This window comes from Myxine glutinosa, chromosome 5, assembly GCF_964187855.1.
Source record: "Myxine glutinosa chromosome 5, kmMyxGlut1.1, whole genome shotgun sequence".
Classification (NCBI taxonomy): Eukaryota; Metazoa; Chordata; class Myxini; order Myxiniformes; family Myxinidae; genus Myxine; species Myxine glutinosa.
Window position 1 is genome coordinate 70,075,003 of NC_136265.1, and position 23,154 is coordinate 70,098,156.

Sequence of the window (23,154 nt, forward strand, 5' to 3'; positions counted from 1 at the left end):
ATTAAGTTAACACCACGTGGGCTGACTCAGCCTGTCATCCTTCCGAGGTCGGCACTTGGCAGAATGAGTACCGGCTTAATTGGATGAATGAGCCATTCGTGTGTCCTTCATCAGAGTGGTGACCCGTCCAGGATTGTGCCCAATTCCCTAGAAACTGCTTCGGCAGCCCTATGCGCCATCATGATGCAAAAAGGAGTGGTCATCATCATTCCAATGGTGAAATCACGTACAATCTTAAGAAATGAAAAAATTCTCGTATCCGGATTTTAAAAATTCATACATCTTTCCAAAAAAATCGAATCAATTCTTCTTTGTCATACGCCCACCATGTCCACCGGATTTCGTCAGAATCTGTCCAGAAAGTTTTCAGATATCCTGGTCACAAACAAAGAAACAAGAAGGACGTCGAGCAGAACACGATACTTGCAAAATCCTGAAGACAAATTTGACCTGAAAAATAATTGGTGGTTCAATCCAGTGACCGGATATGCAAATCGTTTTCAAACATCAAGTCCATCGGATCAAAATTGAGGATTTGACCGAAGTTGTTGACCTTTATCCGATGTTTACCTTTTGAGCCTTTGACCTCGAAATCAATAGGCTTCTTGCTCATGACAAACTCGACCATTTGGTGAAGATTCGTGAAGATCGGTTTAAGATTATGACCCGTACACGATTAACACATATACTAACAGTCAGACAAAATAACGCATGCGACTAACCAATATGTATGAAAAATCTTCGATTTGCGCAGGTAACAAACACAGACGTGTCAAAATGTATCCTCCGTTCGTCCACCTTCGGCGGCAGAGGTAATAATCTTCCAATGATCGTTCTTATAACACAAATGCCTTCCTGATTAAGAAACTAATTGTCAAATGATTTGCAGGTGAAGCTCATCTGGGGATGATGGAAACTTTCCAAAGTTATTTTCAAACTCCCCAAGATACTTTGAGCAATGAGCACGTAAAGCAGGAACCGTGTGACTCTCCTCCCGAGGACACCAGCAAAGCTGCTCGGCTGCTCAAAGGTAAGCTGAGATTCATAGAGAACACATGACACTGTTTTGACATGTTTATTATTTTAATGAGGAAGTGATTTCGTACCAAACTCTATTGCAATTTTATTTCCGGTTCCGGGTTGCTCCACGTGCGTTGCTGGTTCGTGAGTTCATCCTTCCAGTTTAACAAAGCTAAGATTCCCAGACCAGATAAGTTGTATTTTAATGTTTTTATTTTCATTCCTGTGTTGCTGGTTGTGTTTTTGTCCAATTTTCTGTGCTTAACCTCATCATGTGTTGCATTGTCGAATTATGTGTCCCGGGTAAAGTCTGTCCGACTCGTGTAGCACTGGGCTCTTCGAGTTGTTGCTACTGCCTCTGTTTTTGACCGCACCTGCTTCTTTTTAGCATGTTTTCTTCCAGGTATTGCTACTTCTGATCCCTCAGCTTAATCTTTTTCCCACCATTGTTCCCAAAAAAATACAAACAACAAAAGTCTTCTTCACTCCAAAACAACTGAAAGCTACCATATCCCTTTTTGGAATCTTCACTGAATAAAATATTTCTCCCTTCAAAAGCTCTTCCCAATATTAAAAAAAAAACCTTCAAAATTGTTTTTTTAATGCCTCCTCCTCCTCCATCAGAAAACCCACAATTTTTTTTTGTATGTATAGTCAAGGCTCATTTAAAAGCTAGTACTAGTACACTGAAAGGATTACGATGCAAAAGGACAAAAGGAACAGCAGAGAGGGGGGAACATCAACAGCAGACATGAAGGCCAAGACAGAGGGAGGTGGATAAACAATGGGTGTGGGGAGGAATTGGGGGGGGGGGCATCAGGAGAGGATGCATGTGGTGGACAAGATGGATACAGAAGGGAAGTCTCACAAGGGAAAACTGGAAAGAGGAGGGATTGGGGTGGGGAGGGGGAGGAGGGTTAACGAAAGTAGAAAATATCATGGTTTTGGGTTTGGGACGATCTGAGATGGTGGTGAACAACTGTCTGAAAAGCTGGAGGGAAGAATGAGATTTAATAGGATGTGGAAGTTGGTTCCACAGGTGGGGAAAAAGAGGAACAATTGAGTGAAGGTGAGTAGTGATCCTGGATTTAGGCTGTTTCACCAGAAAGGGGTTGATGGTGGATTGTGTAAGCCTTGCACGTATTGGGGGAGGGGTGAGGGGATAAAGAATAGAAAGCGCTGAGGGTGCAAGACCACAAAGGAAGTGGTAGAACACGGAGACCATCAACCTGTCTGTGAAGTGATAGGCCCATAGACTCGGCTTCAATGCAGGAGATTCCAATAATCTGAAGGCCATCGTTTCCACAGCGCTGAGCTGAGCAAGATGTAAGGCAGATGTCCTGCTCACAACGACGCATGCAGATTGTGTGGCAAACTCGGCCATTGGGCCAAGTTCTGTCTTACTTCCAAGTTTCCACAACTACGACCCAACCTCCCATCAAATGCCTGCAGCTACCAAGCCCCTAGAAATTCTGCTCCCAACAGCTGTCGTCAAATAGGGAATGCTTGCTGGACCCCTCAGACATCATATACTCGTGTTGCCCCTCACAATACACAACAAGATACGGGACAACACCCCTACATAAGATATTCGTGGTCCCCTGATACTAATGGTGTTCTCCATGCCACTGAACAACATGAAGCAATGTACAACACTCGTATCACGAAAAAGCAACACAGGCTTCCAAACAACAACGATCTTGATGATGGCGCGTCACAATTTGATTCATTGGTTTTTGGCTCGATTAATACTATTAGTCAATGTAACAAAGCTAACATTTCCCTTCATCTCAAGCTACACGACAGACCAGGTGTTCATTATTCGCCCCCTCTGGACTTAGTCCGAAACAGGGGCTTATGGATTGGGTCTTATCCGTGCGTCCATCCGCAACCATTCCTTGAATATGCATGGTCCGATTTTGTTCAAACTTGGCACAAAGACAATACATGAGAGTATAACATATGCAGCATGAGGCGGTCTTTAACTCTTTACAGCAAAATTACTAAAACCACGTGGGCTCTGACATTTTATGTCTTTTTCGCCTTGTTTTCAGCTTAAGGCGGACACAGTTAGTTGCCCAAGGAAACACCACCCATTCATAATTTCGACGCATGGTTCTGGAAATGTCGGATTTCCCTCACGATGAACCTTGCACAGTTTCACTGACTACCTTCAGACAGCATGGGGAGTGCTAAATGCACACAACGGAACCCATATCAATTGTTTTGATGAACCCACATCATCGAACCCTAACCCGAACAACTTCCACATGTTCTTCAATCTCATTCTTCCCTCTTGTTATTCAACACAGCTGTTCACCACCATCTCAGATCACAGCCCCCTCAAGACCATGATATTTTCTAACCCTGTTAGCCCCCTTCCCCCAAAGCCCCATTTTCTTTCGAACCCTGTGCCCTTCTCCCCCCAGCCTCAAATTACTATGGACGTTGCCGATGGCAACAATGGATCACCGTGGATAAGCACACGCTTTTTTGTTGTGGATGTCCATGGTCCTGCAGTTCTTGTCTTCCATCATTTGCAAGAATGTCCATGTTGTAACGCTGCAATGTTCAGTAAGCAGTAACCAACCACTGGTTTACAACAATGTAAAGGACATCATGAATGAATAAGATAAGGGAGAGCCATGTCTGTCCCGTGTGCATGAATAAGATTAGATAGACCGTGTCTGTCCCGTGTTCCCGTGTGAATGAATAAGATTAGATATGGCCATGTCTGTCCCGTGTGAATGAATAAGATTAGATAGAGCCATGTCTGTCCAGTGTTCCCATGTGAATGTGATGTGTGAATTCCAGCGTCTGTTGCGCTGCACCATCAATGTCCAGCGTGTATTGCGGTCCCATCAATGTCCAGCGTGTGTTGCGGTCCCATCAATGTCCAGCGTGTGTTGCGGTGTCCCACCAATGTCCAGCGTGTGTTGCGGTCCCATGAAAGTATAGTGTGTGTTGTGGTGGCCCATCAATTTCCAGCGTGTGTTGCGGTCCCATCAATGTCTAGTGTGTGTTGCGGTGTCCCATAAATCTCCAGCTTGTGTTGTGGTGTCCCATCAATTTCCAGCATGTGTTGCGGTGTCCCATCAATTTCCAGTGTGTGTTGCGGTGTCCCATCAATTTCCAGTGTGTGTTGCGGTGTCCCATAAATCTCCAGCGTGTGTTGCGGTGTCCCATCAATCTTCAGCGTGTGTTGCGGTGTCCCATCAATTTCCAGTGTGTGTTGCGGTGTCCCATAAATCTCCAGCGTGTGTTGCGGTGTTCCATCAATCTTCACCGTGTGATGCGGTGTCCTATCAATTTCCAGTGTGTGTTGCGGTGTCTCATAAATCTCCAGCGTGTGTTGCGGTGTCCCATCAATCTTTGAGCGAACAACGAGATATGGCGGACCATGTGCAGGGTGCGGTGTTGAACCTGTGAACCACGACTGTGACGTCATTCACACTGTTGGTGCAGACATAGTTTGTCAATCTTCCAGCAATCTGCCAGTTTTAGTCACGTGTTTCCTCCTTCACAGATCCTAATATTAACTAGATGGTATTGATAGAAAACTTACCCTGCGCAGTCAACTTGGTGCAAGTGAACTCTTTTGTTTTTGAAGTGTTTTTTTTTCTTTGATCGTATATGGCTGCCAGACCACGTGACATAAATTTATATTCTCGAATATAATTGTTGCATAGATCATGCTCAATAAATTTCAAAATGATCAGACTAAGCGTTGCCGAATTATGACGTCATAATTAAGGCACCAATGACGTCATCATTAACATATCCTATTCCCCATGGGGAGTACTTGACAATGAGCCATGTTTCATTTTTACCATGGAGTGGGGTCGGAGATATAGAGGGGCAAAGATTTTCGGTTTTTGCAAGATGGCGCCTTTACCGCTGAACTATGACGTCATAATTATCATTAAAATATTCTTCAGGAGGAGGTGCTCCGAAGGTGAAAATTTTGTGTCAATCGGTCACAAGAATTGCAGAGAAAAAAATTCATACTAATTGAATCAAGCATTGTACTTGCCGAGTTATGACGTCATTATTACAGTACTGATGACATCATCATAAACATATCTTATTCTCCAAGGGGAGTGCTTGACATCGAGCCATATTTCAATTTTTTTTCCATGGAGTGGTTTCCAAGATATAGAGGTGCAAATTTTTTCGACTTTTCCAAGATGGCGCCTGTACCACGTGACCAATGACCGTAATTATCATTAGAACAATTCTACAGGAGGAGCCGCTTATATTCTGAAAATTTCGTGTTTATCGGACCAACAGTTGCAGAGGATTTTCTTTTTTCATACCTATCAGACAGATCAAGCTTTTTACTTGTCGAATTATGACGTCATAATGCAGACACCTATGACATCATCATTAACATATATATCTTATTCCCCATGGGGTGTACTTGACAATGAGCCATGTTTCAATTTTTTCCATTAAGTGGTTTGGGAGATAGAGGTTGTGACGTTTTTCCAAGATGGCGTCCGTACCACGTGACCTATGACGTCATACTTATCAGCAAAAAATCTACAGGCAGAGGCGCTCCTGTAGTAAAAATTTCATGTCAATCGGATCAACGGTTGCCGAGAAAATGAATTTTTAAAATGCAGACACGGCACACGTACGGCACACATATGGCACGTGTACGCACCCGATTGCTTAACTTCATCTTCGCTTCGCGAGCTTCGACGGTAATAACGGTCCATACTAGGTCTCGCCCCCATGTGGAGACGCCATGTCGTCGTGATCGGTATTCGGTAACCATTTTATTTGTCTGATGTTATCCGCTCAGTTTGCTCTCTGGTTTCATGAGTTTGACGTTTTTAATTTAAGTTTGCTGGACCGGAAGCGCCGTTGAGTGGATTTGTCAACAGGAGTAGTTCCGGGTCGCTGACGTTGTTAATTTAAGTTCGCTGGACCGGAAGCGCCGTTGTGTGGATTTGTCAACAGGAGTCGTTCCGGGTCGCAGGGCATTCTGGGGCTTCATTTCACTCAGTGAATGAGGATGAGGATAGATGAGGGCGAGACTACCGGAAGTAAGCTGTAACACGTGCCCTTTTGTGGTTTGTTTTCAACGTATCCAATCACGTGACTTGTCGCGAAGGGTGCACTAACCGGAAGTTAAGTAGTTCCGCGGGCGACCATTCTGACATTTTCATAAAACTGATCCAACATTACCTCATCATCATCATTACAACTTTACAGTTTGATCTGGAATAATTGTTCGTTTTTAGTTTCGAAACAAAACCCGAATGTTTGCAACGAAATCATCGATCTGTGGCGAATCTGCGGATTGGAATTGATTAATTATTTTTTGAAGGACGCTTGAGTGAACTCTGTCTTCACTCGCACATTGACATTGTTGTTTGTACTGTGTGGGACTGTACCACACTGTACTTCACTCTTCACTGTACTTCACTCTTCACTGTACTTCACTCTTCACTGTACTGTTCGCCATGAATGGAGATGTCTCAGGTGAGGATAACAGGTTGAACCCTCCGGGATCCTCGAGTTTCTCCGATGGAAGGAACTTGGTCGGTCCTGAAGATTCTCACTCGGACTGCAGGTTCAGGATCGCTCGACCTGAGGAGAACAAGTCCGGACACGGTACGTGATGTTTACTGTTTAAATACATTTACACGGGGAATTACACCATGTACGGGTCGGGTTCACTCTTACAAGATCGTGTCTACGTCCTAATCGGGTTCCCTCGAACAAGATCGTGTCGATGTCCTGACCCGGTGACCCGATCCCATTCGCAATCGGAGATCGAACAGACATTTTGATTCCTGATAGCAGATTCGTTAATGGACAAGTTTTATTTATTTATTTATTTGATTGTTTGTTTGTTTATTTATTTTGTATACTAAGTCGAGGCTCGTGTTGGAGCTAACGCACAGAACATACAATAAAGGGAGCGGGAGACAAGAGGGGGAGAGACAGGGAAGCACAACAACATTAGAGAACAGCGACATCGGGAGATCTGTGGAAGGGAGTGGGCTGGGGGAGGATGTGGTCCACGGGATAAACTAGATGGACACTAATGGGACCTTCAGGAAAGGAAACTAAATTTGAAAAAGGTGGGTTTGGGGTGTATTAATAGGGGTAGAAAAGATCAAGGTTTTGTATGGGGGAAGATAAGAGATGGTGGTGAACAGCTGTTTTAAAGACCTGGAGGGAGGAGTGGGATTATAGATAGTGAGGGAGTTTGTTCCAGAGGTTTTTTTTCAAATTCCGTTTTCTTTCCTGAAGCTCCCATTGGTGTCCATTTGTTTATCCCATGTACCCCGCCCCATCCCTCTCTCTTCCACAGATCTCCCAATGTCCCTGTTCTCCACTCTTGTTATGCTTCCCTCTCTCTCGCCCTCTTGTTTCCCCCTCCCTTTATGATGTTTCATGTGTGTTTATGTTTGTGCTTTTGTTTTTTATGTGCTAGCCCCTACACAAGCCTCGACTTTGTATACAAAAAATAAATTGAAAAAAAGGGCAGAAGGTCAAAGGACAATATCACATACAATACAATCATCAGTTTCCATCTGGTTGACTTGAAATTTGAATAGAGTCTGAAAATCGGATCTCATTGAATTGGTTCCCTTATTATCCCCAACGCACTTCCCAACTCCTCAACCCCCCCCCCCCCGCCACAACTCTAACCCCTCTTCCCCCCACCAAAACTCCTCAACCACACTCCACCCCAAAAGCATTAACTTCCCGCTCCCAACTCCACCCCACCTTTGCTCTCCCTCCCCATCCCCCTCTCAACTCTCAGGTATAAATCCCCTCCCGACTTCAAAGCCGATATATCGGTCCAATACTTGTACATACATAAATGGGTGGACTAAACGTAAAAAGTGCTGTTGTTCTGCAATGGTAAAACATACATGCATAGAAATACCAAGAAATAAAAGCATCTCGAAGGCCGTCTTTCAGTTTGTTGCCCTCCTGACAGAAAATACATACGTCTAAATCCACCTTACGGGGCCTTTTCAACATCAACAGGGGCTCCATCATCAGCGATTTTGAAAACAAATAAAACAAGATTAATTTATTTAAAATCTTTCTATTTGCTTTCAGCAACAATTTATACTATTGGGCTTGACACAAACATTTTCAGAGGGAAACGTAGCTTCAATCAATGATTTTCTTACCTGACTTTCAATGCCACATTCATGACCACATGAACAGAGCCACCTGCTACCAATAGATACACCTGAGCACAATGTTGGTTATGTAGGTTAGGCTTATAAGAATGACCAGCACAACTTCCAAAAGTTGTATTAATTTCATCATAATCATGAAAATATCAAATTTGTCCATAAAAAAGGTCTTCGGCAGCCATATTGGATTTGCCATTTTGCGCGCTTACGAAGCAAAGCCGAGCTTGGCAACAAGCAGATTCAAATTCAGCATACCTAATTCACCCTAGAAAGGTTTGTTGACATCTGGTACTCAGAAATGCCTTTTATTTCCTGTATAATATGCTACTTCAATTTCTCATCGTCTATTTTTTTTTTAAGTTTCGTTAGACAATCTTTCTTGGGCAAACTGCATTTCAAAGTAGGCCTCCAAAGATAGCAGCCAACTGCGCATCCTTCGTTGTACAGAGTCCTTCCTTGGCACACCTGTACTCCTATCCACTGACGAGGCTTCCATCTGCAACTTGATGGAGCACTGCTCTCCCCTCTGGGCTGGCTCCCCTGCCTCACATCTTTCTCAGCTTGACGCCGCGGAAAACAAGGCCTTTAATATTGTTAGAATCTCCCGCGATGAAGAGTCTACGTCCTGTCACTTCGCCATCGCAGACAGGTCGGTGGTCTCTTTGCCTTCTACCACGTCCTGTCTCGTTTTGTACCCTCTACTCTTTTTATGCTTTGTCTCCCCAATATTTTTGCAGGGCACACATGGTCCACTATCAACCCCTTCTGGTGAAACCACCTAAATCCAGGATCACTGCTCACCTCCACTCATTTGTTCCTCCTTTTCTACACCTGTGGAACCAACATCCACATCCTCTTCAATCTCATTCTTATCTCCACGTCTTCAAGACCGCTGTTCAACACCATCTCATCTCCAATCCAAAAACATTATCTTTTCTTCCCTCGTTACCCCCCATCCACACAATCCCAATCCCTACTCCTTCCCAACTCCAATTTTCCCTCCTGAGAGTTGCCTTCTGTATCCTACTTGTCCACCTCCTGCATCCTCTCCTACCACCCCCTCCCCCCTTTTCCTCCATATACCCTCTGTTTGTCCACCCCTCTCTGTCTTGGCCATCGGCACTGCTGTTGGTGTTTCCCCCTCTCTCTGCTGTTCCTTTTGTCCTGAAGCGTCCTGATCCGTTCAGTGTACTAATAAGAGCTCTTCCACGGGCGTTGAGTATGTATTCCAAAAAAATGAAAAAGGTTATTTCATGTTGAGTTTGAATGGGATGTTTTTATTTTCAGATTTTATTGTGGAAGTGAAGGTGGAGTCCGAGTTCATTGATGATTCCTCCTCGCTTGTCAAAGGTCTGAATAACAATAATGATAATAAAAATAAAAATATTCCAGACTGTTTTCCTCAGTAAGAAACAAATTGTCATATGGTTTACAGGTGAAGATCTGGGGACGATGGACACTTTGCAAAGTTATTTTCAGACCTCCCATGATGCTTTGAGCAATGTGCGTGTGAAGCAGGAACCACTTGGTTCTTTCCCCGGGGAGTCCGACAAAGCTGCTCAGCCGCTTGAAGGTAAGCGACACATGCTTCACCTGTTTTGTTTTGTTTTTGTTCTTTTTACTGATGAAATGATTTTGATCGAACTCTGCAGAACAAAAGATCAATTAAATATCGGTCAACAAAAAGGGCTTGCTTAGCCTGGTGTTGGCTTAGCAGTTAGGGTGCCGGCTTGGGATCCGAGGATCCTGGGTTTGAATCCCGATTGATTACTGAATTAACGCCAGGGGGGTTGACTCAGCCTGTCATCCTTCCTAGGTCGGCAAATTGAGTACTAGGTCACTGGTAATTCCCTGTGTTTCGCAAGAGGCGACTAACAGGGTTGGCGGCAGGAAGGGCATCCGGCCATAAAACATTGCTTCAAAAAGGGGACCATGGTTCCCAAAAAAGGCCAACCCCTGCTTTCCGGGAAAAATGGCCTCCAAAGGTGGTTCCAAGAGGGCTTGTTTGTCTATACTGGGCAGGGATATTATTTGCTTCTAAAATAACCAGAAATATTTCTGTACTTTGTATTTCTGGCCTTTATTCAGGATTGATCTTTTGGGAACTGAGTGGCATGCTGATGAGGAGGGGAGATTAATTGAAGCTGAAGGGAAAGGTGTATGCTGCATGTGTGAGAAGTGTTATGATTTATGGGAGCGAGACATGGGTAATGAACGTGGAGCAGCAACGAAGGCTGGAAAGGGTGGAAATGCGAATGGTTCGGTGGATGTGTGGAGTATCGTTGAGAGAGAGGAAGACAAATGATGAATTACGAAAGATGATGGGAATAGAGCCTGTGATGGATGCTGTGAAGAGAAACAGGTTGAGATGGTTTGGTCATGTGTTGAGGAAGGATGAAAGTGACTGGTTGAGAAGAGTGATGGAAATGAATGTAGAAGGAAGTAGAGGATGGGGAAGACCAAGAAAGACTTGGCTAAAGATGGTGGAAGAAGAAATGCGTGCAAGGGGGTTAACAAGGAGAGATGCAGAAAATAGGGCAAAATGGAGAAGATTGTCATGGGGACTGCAAGGCTAACCCCGCTCTAGCAGGGAAAATGGCCTGAAAATGCATGTTGTTGTTGTTGTTGATAATCTGACCCATAAAGCCACCATTTGTAAAGTCTGTTTCATTAATAGAGTCTGGAAATAGCATTGGAAACAACAAATCAACTCGGAATATTGGGACTTGACAGGTTTCAAAGACAAATTTATGACGATCTAAACGTGTGAAGTGAAAAGTGTATTCAAGATTGTTAAATCGCACCATACAAATCGCTCAAAAGCCATTAAAGAATCTCGTCATTGAGTTCCGCAATTTTTCCCTCACCTGCACCATTTCTGGATGACTTACTGTGGAATTACGTTCTGCAACTCAGTTTCGTATCATTCTCAAAACATCTACTCTCTGATGTTTCTTTTACCATCATTTGTGTTGAACTTGGAACACTTCCTTCATCATCTGAGATCAGGTTTTCTTCTTCTTCTTTCGTGTATCATCAGATGGCCAGCTCAGTGTCGTGCAGCCATGACCTCGTCTCTGGTTCTACGTCGAAGAGGCCGGCTTCTGAAGGTGGTCTGTATCGGGGGCAGGTGGTAATTATGTGTTCGGCAGTCTGCTCAGGCTCGCCGCACTCGCACACGGCGCTATCTGCCAGGCCCCACATCTTCAGCGATGATTTGAAGTGGCCGACCCACGTATGTAGATGGTTCAGCAAGGTCCATTGCAGGCGTGGTAGGTCTTCTCCTACGATGCCACCTCCTGGGTCCCAGATGTAGCGGTGGATGCGGGTGGGCCCGGCCGTTTCCCACACCTGCTTCCAAGATGCCGCCAGCCATGCGCTTCTAGACAGGTCCTCAGGGATAGAACTGAGCATCTCTTGTGCCGCCTTGTTGTAGGGATGGCGGGACTTGAGTCTGCTTGGAGGCGCCACTATCGTTGTGGTGTTGTGCAGGATGTGCCAGTTGTGTTTCTGGGCATTCCTTGCCAGGGCGAGGGTAGCAGCCTCCCATCGGAGGCCGGCCGGGGCGATTCCCGCTAGGACTGGCAGGTGGAATGCCGGGGTGGGCTTCAAGCAACCAGCTACAATGCGGAGGGCGTTGTTAATGGCAACATCAACCTTTCTCACGTGTGGGCTTCTGCTCCAGGCTGGGGCGCAGTGTTCGGCTGCAAAGAAAACATCTACTCTCTGATGTTTCCTTTACCATCATTTGTGTTGAACTTGGAACACTTCCTTCATCATCTGAGATCAGGTTTTGTTGTGTGGGAAGTGAAAATCCCACACAATCCGGACAGCCGCTGATGACAGCCAGGAAGCCTTCCTCCCACAGGTCGCCCGTGACTACTCAGTGTCTCTCTGGCTATTGTCTTTTCCGGCTTGATCGACCTGAACCCTGTCCTGGTGGTGTAGACGCGCTGTATATCAAGAACTCCATTTCTCATTATCCGTGTACTGTACTTGCACCTCCCAAACCCCAGGACTACCTCTGGCTGCAACTTCCCTTCCGCTGCCACCTCATATTTGTCTGTGTGTTATGCTGTCCTTCAAAACAGTGATGGCTCCATCCACATCTCTCTCAGATGATATGCACCAACTTTTAACCACTCATCCCAGCTCACTCGTCCTCGCATGTGGTGATTTCAAATGTCACCACGCCAATTGGTTGGGTGTCGGTACCTCTCTCACCAGCCATGCCACCTCAGCAAAGGACTTCTATAACTCCATGAGACTGATACCTTCCCACCTGGATACCTGTCAATGCCAAATCCTTCATTGCGGATTTGGTTATGACCAACTTCCCCACCAATGTCTTGTGCTCTTCCTCTGCTCCAATTGGTTTATCGAATTGTGTGCTTGTGAAGGTCAACATCTCTCCAGCCATTCTCAGAGAGCAGCCTCGGTGCTGGCGAGTCTGGCAATTCACTCAGGCTCCGCTCGTGAGAAGACCGAGTGCCTCAATTCAGTGTTTGCTTCCAAATTCAGTGTTTGTTTGCTTCTGGCAACCTTGAGGTCTGATTCGGCAAATGGATTGGATGGCAAAGCTCATGTATCTGAAAAACCTGCTCCTGCTCTTCCTCTCTGCTCTTTTCACTCCATCATTTCCCCAAAGTCATATTCCATATGCTTGGAAGTCTGCCAATATCACTGCATTACATGAAAGGTGCAAATAGCAACACCCTTAACTACAGACCTATTGTATTCCTTCCAATCATCAGCAACGTCATTGAATCCATCACTGCAGTTCACATAAAATCATTTCTCTTCTCCAACGATCAATTCGGATTCAGACCTGGGTCACTCCACTTTGTACAATGTACATGTTGACTCTACTCTCCCAACAACGGATGGGGGCCTTCAATTTCAGACATGACATCCCGGGCATCTCTCTAGACAAAGCTCAAGCTTTCTATACGGTCTGTCATCCCGTCGAGCTCTCCAAATTCTCTGCCAATGGCATCCAAGACCCACTCCATTCTTGGGTCACTGAGTTCCTCACCTCTCAAAGCAAACGTGTGTCTCTCGACGGAACCCTTTCATCTCCTCTCCCTGTCAAGGCTGGTTTGACCCAAGGCAATAGTCTTGGGCCCCATCCGAACCCTAATCTTCATCAATGGTCTCTTTGACTCTTTGTAAAATCCTGTTTATCTCCTTGCTGACGACTCCACCCTTTTCCGTGACATCTCATCGTTCAGATAAACAGGCAGCAGCTTCTTCCCTCTCTTCATACCTTGACAAGATCATGTGCTGGTCAAACACTTGGAATATGTCTTTCAATCATGAGAAATCTCACACACATTATCTCTCATCTGGCAAACCCGCCTATATGCTTTATTCACACCTCTCTCAAAGAACTTCAGTCGCTCACACTCTTGGATCTTGCTGTGAAGCATGAAATTTCTTGGGCAAACCACATTTCAAAGTTCACCTCCAAAGCCAGTCACCGATTGGGCATCCTCTGTGGTGCAATGTCTTTCCTTGGCACACCTGAACTCTTGTTCTCCCATAAGGCCTTCGTCTGCAGCTTGATGGAGTACTGCTCTCCCATCGAGGCTGGTGAACCCTGCCTTACACGTCCCTCTGCCTTGTTTCACCCCCATTCTGGTATTGCACCTCCTGCCCTCTCTGTGCCTTGCTACCATCAACCTCCTCCTCCTCCTCCTCCTCCTCCTCCTCCCCCCCACCCCCTCCCTTCCCAGGATTCTGAAAATGCACGTGGTCCACCAGCAACCCCCTCCTCACTGAAAGTCTCAAAATCCATGATCACTGCTCACCTACACTTATTTGTTCCTCATTTTCCCCACCTATGGAACCAACTTTCACATTGTACAACTATCGGGGATGCCTCTTCGCAGTGATTGCACCATTGAATGCAAGTCAGGGGCCAAATCTTCCCTATTCTTCCCTGCTGTCCAGATTTGTCAGGGAAGCGCAGTCACGGTCAGAGTGCCGTTCGGTCCCCGTGGACCGGCCCTTTCCCTCTTGTCTCCTCTCTCTTTCTTTCTCTTTCTCTCTAGCTCTGCCGTGGCCCTCACTTTGTGAAGGTGGGGGATCTCTGGTTCACTCCTGGGAGATCGATCGACTGTCTCTGTGCCGCAGACTTGTTGGAGAGAACTGTCCGGTGCTATACAACAACAACAACAACAACAACAACAACTTCCACCGTCTTCAATCTCATTCTTCCCTCCAGTTATTCAACACAGCTGTTCATCACCATCTCAGATCACAGCCCCCCCAAGACCATGATATTTTCTAACCCTGTTAGCCCCCTTCCCCCAAAGCCCCATTTTCTTTCTAACCCTGTGCCCTTCTCCCGCCAGCCTCAAATTTACAGCTTTCTGCTGTTCCTTTTGTTCTGTTGCATCCTCATCTCTTCTATGTCCTCAGTCTTCGATGCGCCGACTCCGTATACAAAAAAACTTGACGTCACGGGTTGGCAACCATCGTGCAGGCTTGATGGGCTGTGTGGTCTCTTTTTGTGTTGAAGTTCCTTGTAAGGGAAGTCGTTTATTATATATTGTGAACCGTGGAGTCTGCCCATACTTTCTTCTGTCTCCCGTTCATGGCGGGCGTGTCCCTTGCTGCGTTTTAAAAAGCTCATCATTCACTTTTGAAATGACTGGAGAAGGCATGAATAATGCTGATACGAAATTTAATTTAGCAAGCAGGATATTTTGCCCTCTTCTTAGACAAATCTAACCTCTACCGCCCAGTGTTGAACCACCATTTTGTGATGGGTGGTATAAGTAGCTCAGAGATTTGAATCTGAGTGAACCTAAGAAAGAATGCATCGCACTTAACCTTTTTAAAGTCCATTCAATTATTTAAATTGATAGATTAACTTAAACATTTCCCAACATGGGGATGGATGCTTTGGCTTGCTTTTCCTGTCACTGGGGATGGATACTTTTACTCGTTATAATATATTTTTCAAATATGGTTTAACTTTTGATATATATTTTTAAAAGATGACTTTGGTGACTTGTCTTTACAGAAAAACAAATGAAACTGGTTTCCTGGTCCAACTGTTCCCAGATGTTTGACCAGGAAGATATTAATCCACACATCACTCAGACCATTTCTGAAGAAACTGACAAATTCAGCCATGTGTCAAACAACTGCACTTGTAAACATTGTACAGAGCCCCTTAATAATTTCCAAGGACGTCTCTCCTCATCTATTAACATTGATAATTTCCATGAGAGACTACACAAGTGCTCCGTGTGCAACAAGACCTTCCCTGTTATCTCAGCGTTGCAAATCCATGGAAGAATCCATTCGGGTGAGAAGCCTTTCAAGTGTTCTCTCTGCAACAAAGCGTTTGCTCATTCATCAGTTTTATATGTCCATAAAAGAACACACACAGGAGAGAGACCATACAAGTGTTCTGTGTGTGATAAAGCGTTTGCTCACTTATCAACGTTGTACAATCATCAAAGAACACACACAGGAGAGAAGCCCTATAAATGTTCTGTTTGTCATAAGGCATTTATTCAATCAGCGCAATTATACTGTCATCAAAGTACACACACAAGAGAGATGCCATACAAATGCTCTGTATGTCATAAGGCCTTTAGTGAATCATCACATTTGCACTTTCATCAAACAATGCACACAGTAGAGAAGCCCCACAAGTGCTCCGTGTGTCATGAGGCCTTTGGTCAATTGATAGATTTACACGATCATGAAAGAATGCACACGGAAGAGAAGACCGTCAAGTGTTCTGTGTGTCAGAAATCATTTACCTGCTGGAAAATATTAAGAGAGCATCAGAGAATACACACGGAAGAGAACAATTCAGAAACAGAAGAGAAGCCCTACCGGTGTTCTGTGTGCAACAATTCATTTACTGCGTTACCATCTTTAAAACGACATCAAAAAATGCACAGTGGAGAAAAGCCGTACAGGTGTTCTGTTTGCAGTAAATCATTTACTGCATTATCATTTTTAAAAGTACATCAAAGAATACACAGGTGAGAAGCAATGGAAAAAACAACACCTCCAGAGGAAGAACAACTCGAAGTTACTAACTCAGCTCAAATAGCATCTTTGCAAACAAAACAAATAAGACTAACAAAGATAGATCACAATGAGGAAGAGAATAACGGACAACAGGAGGAAGAAGAGGTTGACAACGAACAGCAAAGACTTGAAGAAGAGTTGGCTAATAAAAGAGGAAATCAAAGTAATTTCACCAAGGCAAAGACCACAACTCCACCGAATAAAAAACAACAAACTGGAGATACAAGTAAGGAGAATAAACAACGGTTACTAAAATTCTCCCCAAATCACCTAATTTGAGAGAAATTAACAATGTGAGTTTTGCAGCAGCACTGAATGACAAAAAGAAAATAACACGCAAACAACACAAAAATGACAATCTGACCAGAAACAAAACACCACCTTGGAAACAGAGAGTGGAGAAGCAGAGACACCAACTGAGAAGGAAACTGGACAAATGGAACAATTCAATAAGGGAAACAGAAGTCCAAAGCTCAAGAAAAGAATCGGACAAATAAAAAGGAAATACAACATTGAAAACAATGGGCTGGAACCATTAGCTGCCCATAATAAGCTCCACATACACCAGATAGCAGGGAAAATAGAAACTATGATGAGGCCAACAACAGAAGAAAGCAAAATCAACAGTTTGAAAACAACCTGAAAAACTTATACAGGGAACTAGGGAAACAGAAACAAAATGTAGCAACTCCCCTGAGAAAAGAGCATCTTGAAAAATTCTGGAAAGGGATACATGAAGATGAAAGAGAACACAACAAGGAAGCAGATTGGATACCGATCTTGTTCAAACTTGGCACACAGAAAATGAATGATGTGTTGCATATGCACATCATTTTATTTTTCCGAGAGCAGATCCAAGATGGCAGACTGGCAGCCATTTTGTTACTTAAACGTGTTCCCAACCATTTCTCGGACAGGCATGGACACATTTTGTTCAAACTTGGCAAAGAGACAATACATGAGAGCATGCATATGCAGATTTTGTTTTGGAATCCGACCAAAGATGGCCGACTGATGGCCTTTAACTCCATACAGCAAACTTACTAAAACCATGGGGGCTATGAAATTTTATGTCTTTTTCTTCTTGTTAATAAATGCTTTCCTACAATATTATCATTGTTTTTGTTATTTATTTTGTAACTGGAATGCCATGCCATGGAAGGACATATTAAGCTGCTCTATACACCTTAACATGGCACGCATTTAGAAACATGGGAATCGTACCGAATTATTTGGAGTTGATTCGCTTAATCAACTCAGGAGACCATAAGGAGCATTTTGGTGCATCACATTCCACATCAGAAAGCTCCAGTATAACTCCACAAAAATATGCCTCACACACACACACACACACACACCTCATACATTTATAGCGGATAAGTTACAGAATAAGTTCGAGTTTCAAGGCGTTTCGTCCTTTTTTTTCATCAAGTTATGCCCTCTTTGGAAAATATCACATCAGTAGTGGACATGTATTACAATTCTTGCTGTGGTTATGCACGTTTGAAGCTGGTGGAATGGATTTTCAGTTCTTGGTCGTTTTTACCCACACCACCAAAGGTGGCTGGAGGTTATGTTTTCACCCCTGTCTGTCTGTTTGTGAACAGGATATCTCAAAAAGTTGTGGACGGATTCGGCCGAAATTTGGTGGCGAGGTGGTGTCTGTGACGATGATGAAATGATGAGATTTGGGAGAAGATTTGGATCAGAGAAATTATTCGTGATTCTTCACCAATGAGAGATTGGGACCAAAAGCGATATATAGCACAACAACAACAACAACATGCATTTTAAGGCCATTTTCCCTGCTAGAGCGGGGGTTAGCCTTGCGGTCCCCATGACAATCTTCTCCATTTTGCCCTATTTTCTGCATCTCTCCTTGTTAACCCCCTTGCCCGCATTTCTTCTTCCACCATCTTTAGCCAAGTCTTTCTCGGTCTTCCCCATCCTCTACTTCCTTCTACATTCATTTCCATCACTCTTCTCAACCAGTCACTTTCATCCTTCCTCAACACATGACCAAACCATCTCAACCTGTTCCTCTTCACAGCATCAATCACAGGCTCTATTCCCATCATCTTTCACATTTCATAATTTGTCTTCCTCTCTATCAACGATACTCCGCACATCCACCGAACCATTCGCATTTCCACCCTTTCCAGCCTTCGTTGCTGCTCTACGTTCAACACCCATGTCTCGCTCCCATAAATCATAACACTTCTCACACATGCAGCATACACCTTTCCCTTCAGCTTCAACGACACTCCCCTCCTCATCAGCACGCCACTCAGTTCCCGAAACTTCTTCCATGCACATGCACACTTCTTTCCAAAAGCGATATATAGCACGATATCTCAAAAAGTTTTGGAGGAGTTGGGTAAGTGACAAGAACATGCCGATTTGATTTTGGTTAAGGTCCCGGATTCCAGATCCGACCCATCAATGGGATACAAAACATAAACTGTCCAGTTTGTATACAAGATCGAGGCTCGTGAAAGAGCGAACATTAATCACACAGAAAGACAAACAGACACATAAAACAAATAACATCGGGAGCGTTAGAGAGAGGGGGAAGGACACAAACACAACATTTGAGAGCAGGGACCGAGAGACATGGAGACATCAAGAGAACTGTGGGAGGGAGAGGGCTTTGGGGGTGAGGCATGGGAAGGGGGGGGGGGGTGGGAGAGGTATAAAACATATGGACACTGCCAGGACTTCCAGGAAAGAAGTTGGAATTTCAAACAAGGTGGATCTGTGGTGAATTAGTGGGGGTAGAAAAGATCAAGGTTTTGGATGGGGGAAGACAAGAGATGGTGGTGAACAGCTGTTTTAAAGACCTGGAGGGAGGAGTGTGATTGAAGTGAGTGTGGGAGTTTGTTCCAGAGGCGGGAGAAAAGAGGAATGAAAGGGTGAAGGTGAGCAGGGAGCCGAGATTTCGGCAGTTTAACCATCAGAGGGTGGCTGGCAGATCTTGTGCGACCTGTAGGAATATTTGGGGGACAGAGAGAGGTGGGGGAGCAAGGCCGGAGAGGAGTCGGTAGAAGACAGAAAGACCACCGACCTGCCTGCGGTGAGTGAGTGAAAGGCCCTCAGAGATAGCTTCATCGCGGGAGATTCCAATGATTCTGAAAGCTTTGGATTCAACAGCGTGAAGCCGAGCCAGGTGTGAGGCAGGAGCACCAGCCCATAGGGGAGAACAGTATTCCATTGAGCTGCGGATGAAAGCCTTGTATGTGGTGAGGAGCTCAGGTGTGCCTAGGAAGGACTTCGCACGACGGAGGATGCCCAGTCGGCGACTGGCTTTGGAGGCCAGCTTGGAAATGTGGTTTTCCCAAGAAAGATCATGGCAGATAGTGAGACCCAAAAGCTTGAGCGACAGAACTTCTTGGAGAGGATTGTTGAGAAAGTAGATGGGAGGGTTGTCCAGTCGATCTTTTCAGAGAGACATAGTAAGAGTGTGAGATTTGTCAGGATTGAAAGACATGTTCCACTTGTTTGACCAGTCTGTGATTTTGTCCAGGTCTTTAGAGAGTGAGGAGGCTGCAGACTGCCGATCTGCGGGAAGAGGAATGGAGCGGCAGAGAGTGGAGTCATCAGCAAAGAGATAGAGAGGATTTTCCAGAGAGTCGGAGAGATCATTGATAAAGACCAGAAAAAGCACAGGGCCCAGCACACTGCCTTGGGGAACTCCAGCCTGAACAGGAAGGGGAGATGAGAGAAATCCATTCAGGGCCACACGTTGACGACGACCAGAGAGGAAGTCCGCAAGCCATGCATGGAGATTTCCATGGATACCATAGGAGGAGAGTTTGGTGAGCAGAGCTGGGTGCCAGACCGTATCGAAGGCACGTGATATGTCAAGGGAGACAGCTCTGATTTCCTGTTTGGCATTGAGGACCTCCATCCATTGTTGAGACAGCAGAAGCAGCATGTCCAGAGTAGAGTGACCTGGTCTGAAACGAAATTGATGATCAGAGATCAAGCCATTGGAGAAGAGGAAAGATTTCATATCCGAAGCAATGATGGATTCCATGACTTTGCTGATAATTGGGAGCAGGCTGATTGGTCTGTAGTTGCAAGGATCTGTTTTTGCACCTTTTTTGTGTAAAGCGGTAATATTTGCTGATTTCCAGGATGCTGGCAGATGACCTTGAGCAAAAGATAGGGTGAAAAGAACAGAGAGAGGGTGAGATAGAGCGGCAGAGCAGGATTTTAGGACCCGTGGGCTGATGCCGTCTGGTCCAGTTGCAGAATCAGAGTCGAGGTTTGACAAAAACTCCTCCACCTTGTCAGGAGAGAAGGACACAGAGTCCAGGAGCAGTTGGGTTCGACTGGGAAAGGTGGGAACAGAGAGAGATGGGTTTGGGACTAAGGATTTTGAGGCAAACACAGAGTTGAGGCATTCGGCTTTGTCACGTGCGATGTCAACTGTGTGGCCATTTGAGGTAAGGGAGGGGATGGAGGGGGAACAAACACCAGAAACGGATTTGACCAGACGCCACCAGGATTTGGAGGAAGGAGACAGGTTTGAGAGTTCATTCTTGAGTGAGGAGAGATAGTGCTTCCTGGCACTCCTGAGGGTAGACACACACTTGTTCCGAGCTTGGTGGAAGGAACTGAGATTGCCTTCAGTTGGATTAGCCTTCCAAGAGGCAAAGGCAAGTTGTTTCAGGGCAACTGCCTCACCACAAGATTCAGTGTACCATGGATGGGAGGAAGGGTAAGACAACTGAAGGCGAGATGGGATAAATCTGTGCATGAGAGAGATCAGTTTGCTTTGGAAGAATTCCCAGGAAGAATTGATGTCAGAGGCAGTGGAGATGGGAGACCAATCCAGACGATTGATGGCTGCTTGAAAACCGTCCCAGTCGGCCTGAGTGAAATGCCAGACTCGTCGATGCTGAGGAGGCTCTCTGAGAATGGCCAGAGAGATGTCCACTTTGACAAGCACATGATCAGAAGAACCGATTGGAGCAGAAGAAGAGCAGCAGACATTAGCAGGGAAGTTTGTCATAACCAAGTCTTGGCGAAGGTATGCCCTCTACCGAGTGACGTTCTAGTTTACAGACTGTTTGTTTTTGCGTAGACAAAGGGTTAGTGTCTCTGCTTCCAGTAGTGGTGCCTCTGACAAATCATTGATATGAGGGTTAAGTAGACAGAGTAGTGCCAGGCAGCTACAGCTAAAGCAAACAGGGTTTAGGTTGTATTTGTGGGAGGATAAAATACAAAACAAAGGAGGTATTTTTAACACTGCAGGAATTTAGAGAGGCCTCATCTCGAATCTTGAGTGCCGTTTTCGTCATAACATCTAAGGCAGGACCCGTCTCCCATAGAGAGAGTACAGCTTCGGGCTACTCGACTGATTGCAGGCCTCGGTAGACTAAGCTATGCGGAGTGGCTGAAAGTGACACATCTTTATACTGTTGTGGAATGCCATCTTTGAGTTGCACAGTATAGCGCAAGTTACCTCCCATATTACATGTTTTGGTGTAAGTGTGAGGTACTTTAATTCTGATATAGAAAATGCGTCATTTTATTTGTCGAAAGCTGTTGTCAAACTTCCCCATGTCTTTGTCTCAAACTACTTTCCCTTCAAACCCTTTTTAATGGCCTTAGTACTTCTTACCTGTGTAATCTGTCTAAAAATGTTCGTTTAACGGACGTGCACAACTACGGGCAATCAGCGACACTAAAAAATCACCTAGATACCAAGTGATTTAAAAAGCGCAGTGCCACACAAGGTGCGAGGATTCAGAAGGAAACAATACAGTGTAACAATTAATTCATAACCCAAACCTATATGCACCCTCAACTCAACGAGCGAGATATAACCATAAGGCCTCATGCATTCCTCAGGATATAGACGTGAGATAGATGGCTCAAGGTAGGAAATACCACCATCTGCACCCATCATGAATCGGTGAGTTCCAAGCGGCTACACAACTTGTCAGGGAGCCATGTCCGGAGCTGGCGCGAGTAGGAAGAGTGGGCATGGCTTCTTGCGTGGGGGCATGACTGCTGGCAATGTTGCAAAATCCATTCTGTGGGAACCCAAACGATGCATCGAAGATGCAGGCAAAGCGAAGGCACCTGAAAATGCACTCGCACAGACTCCCCCCGTCTACCCCCCCCACCCCCCACCCTGACATGTCACTCAGTGATGGTGGCTTTCCTCCCTGAACTCATGTCTCAAACCTATTGCAGGCTTTATTTAAAGGGCTGATTGAGTTTGGCTGATTAGTACCCAGGATGAGACCATGTCTGGTGATTTGCTCGGTCACCATTAGTCTAATGGACCCATGGCACCAATCGGCGTGATGCATCTCCTAACTCTCTAGTTCCATTATAATATGGTATCATGGCAAATAGGCCTATGATCCGACTGGGAACGATAAAATCAGGTGGCCGTCGTGACCGCTTTGACGAGGTTTATCGTCATTTTGCTTGGGCAACTTGCCAACCTGATGGCTGTAACATTTGGTGTGTTGAGTGTGATTTGGACCTGAGGAGTGGGAAACCCCTCGTCAAAAGAAAATTGCATTGAGCACGCGATTCTGCGCCAATTGTGAATTGTAATGAGTGACCGGGACAGCTCAAACCAGGGGGGGAGCATTCTGGACAAATTCCACTGTGGCTCCAGCAGAGATGGATATAGAGGGTGCAGTGGAGTCATTTTCCTCACCTGGTGGCCTCATACCCCAGTAAACATCACCACTCTCAAAAATCCCACCACGAACCCCATACTCAAACACATTAAATGTCGTTCCTCTACCTTAGGACAACGGGTTTGCATTGAAAACTACAACCATTGTAGGGACATGGTCCAGCCATGGTCCTCTCCACATGTGAAGAGCCACACTCATATTTTGCTGCCTCACCAAATGGTCAAACACTCCGACAT

General features: G+C 45.2%; 1 protein-coding gene across 1 annotated transcript; it reads left to right on the plus strand.

Annotated features, from left to right (window-relative positions):
* Positions 1-899: 899 nt before the first annotated feature.
* LOC137428541 (uncharacterized) lies at positions 900-17,360 on the plus strand. Its single transcript, XM_068118451.2, has 5 exons — positions 900-1,030; positions 6,511-6,642; positions 9,480-9,542; positions 9,628-9,765; positions 15,223-17,360. The coding sequence occupies exons 1-5, from the start codon at positions 907-909 to the stop codon at positions 16,203-16,205; spliced, it is 1,440 nt and encodes a 479-aa protein (XP_067974552.2). The 5' UTR covers positions 900-906; the 3' UTR covers positions 16,206-17,360.
* The last annotated feature ends 5,794 nt before the right edge of the window (positions 17,361-23,154 follow it).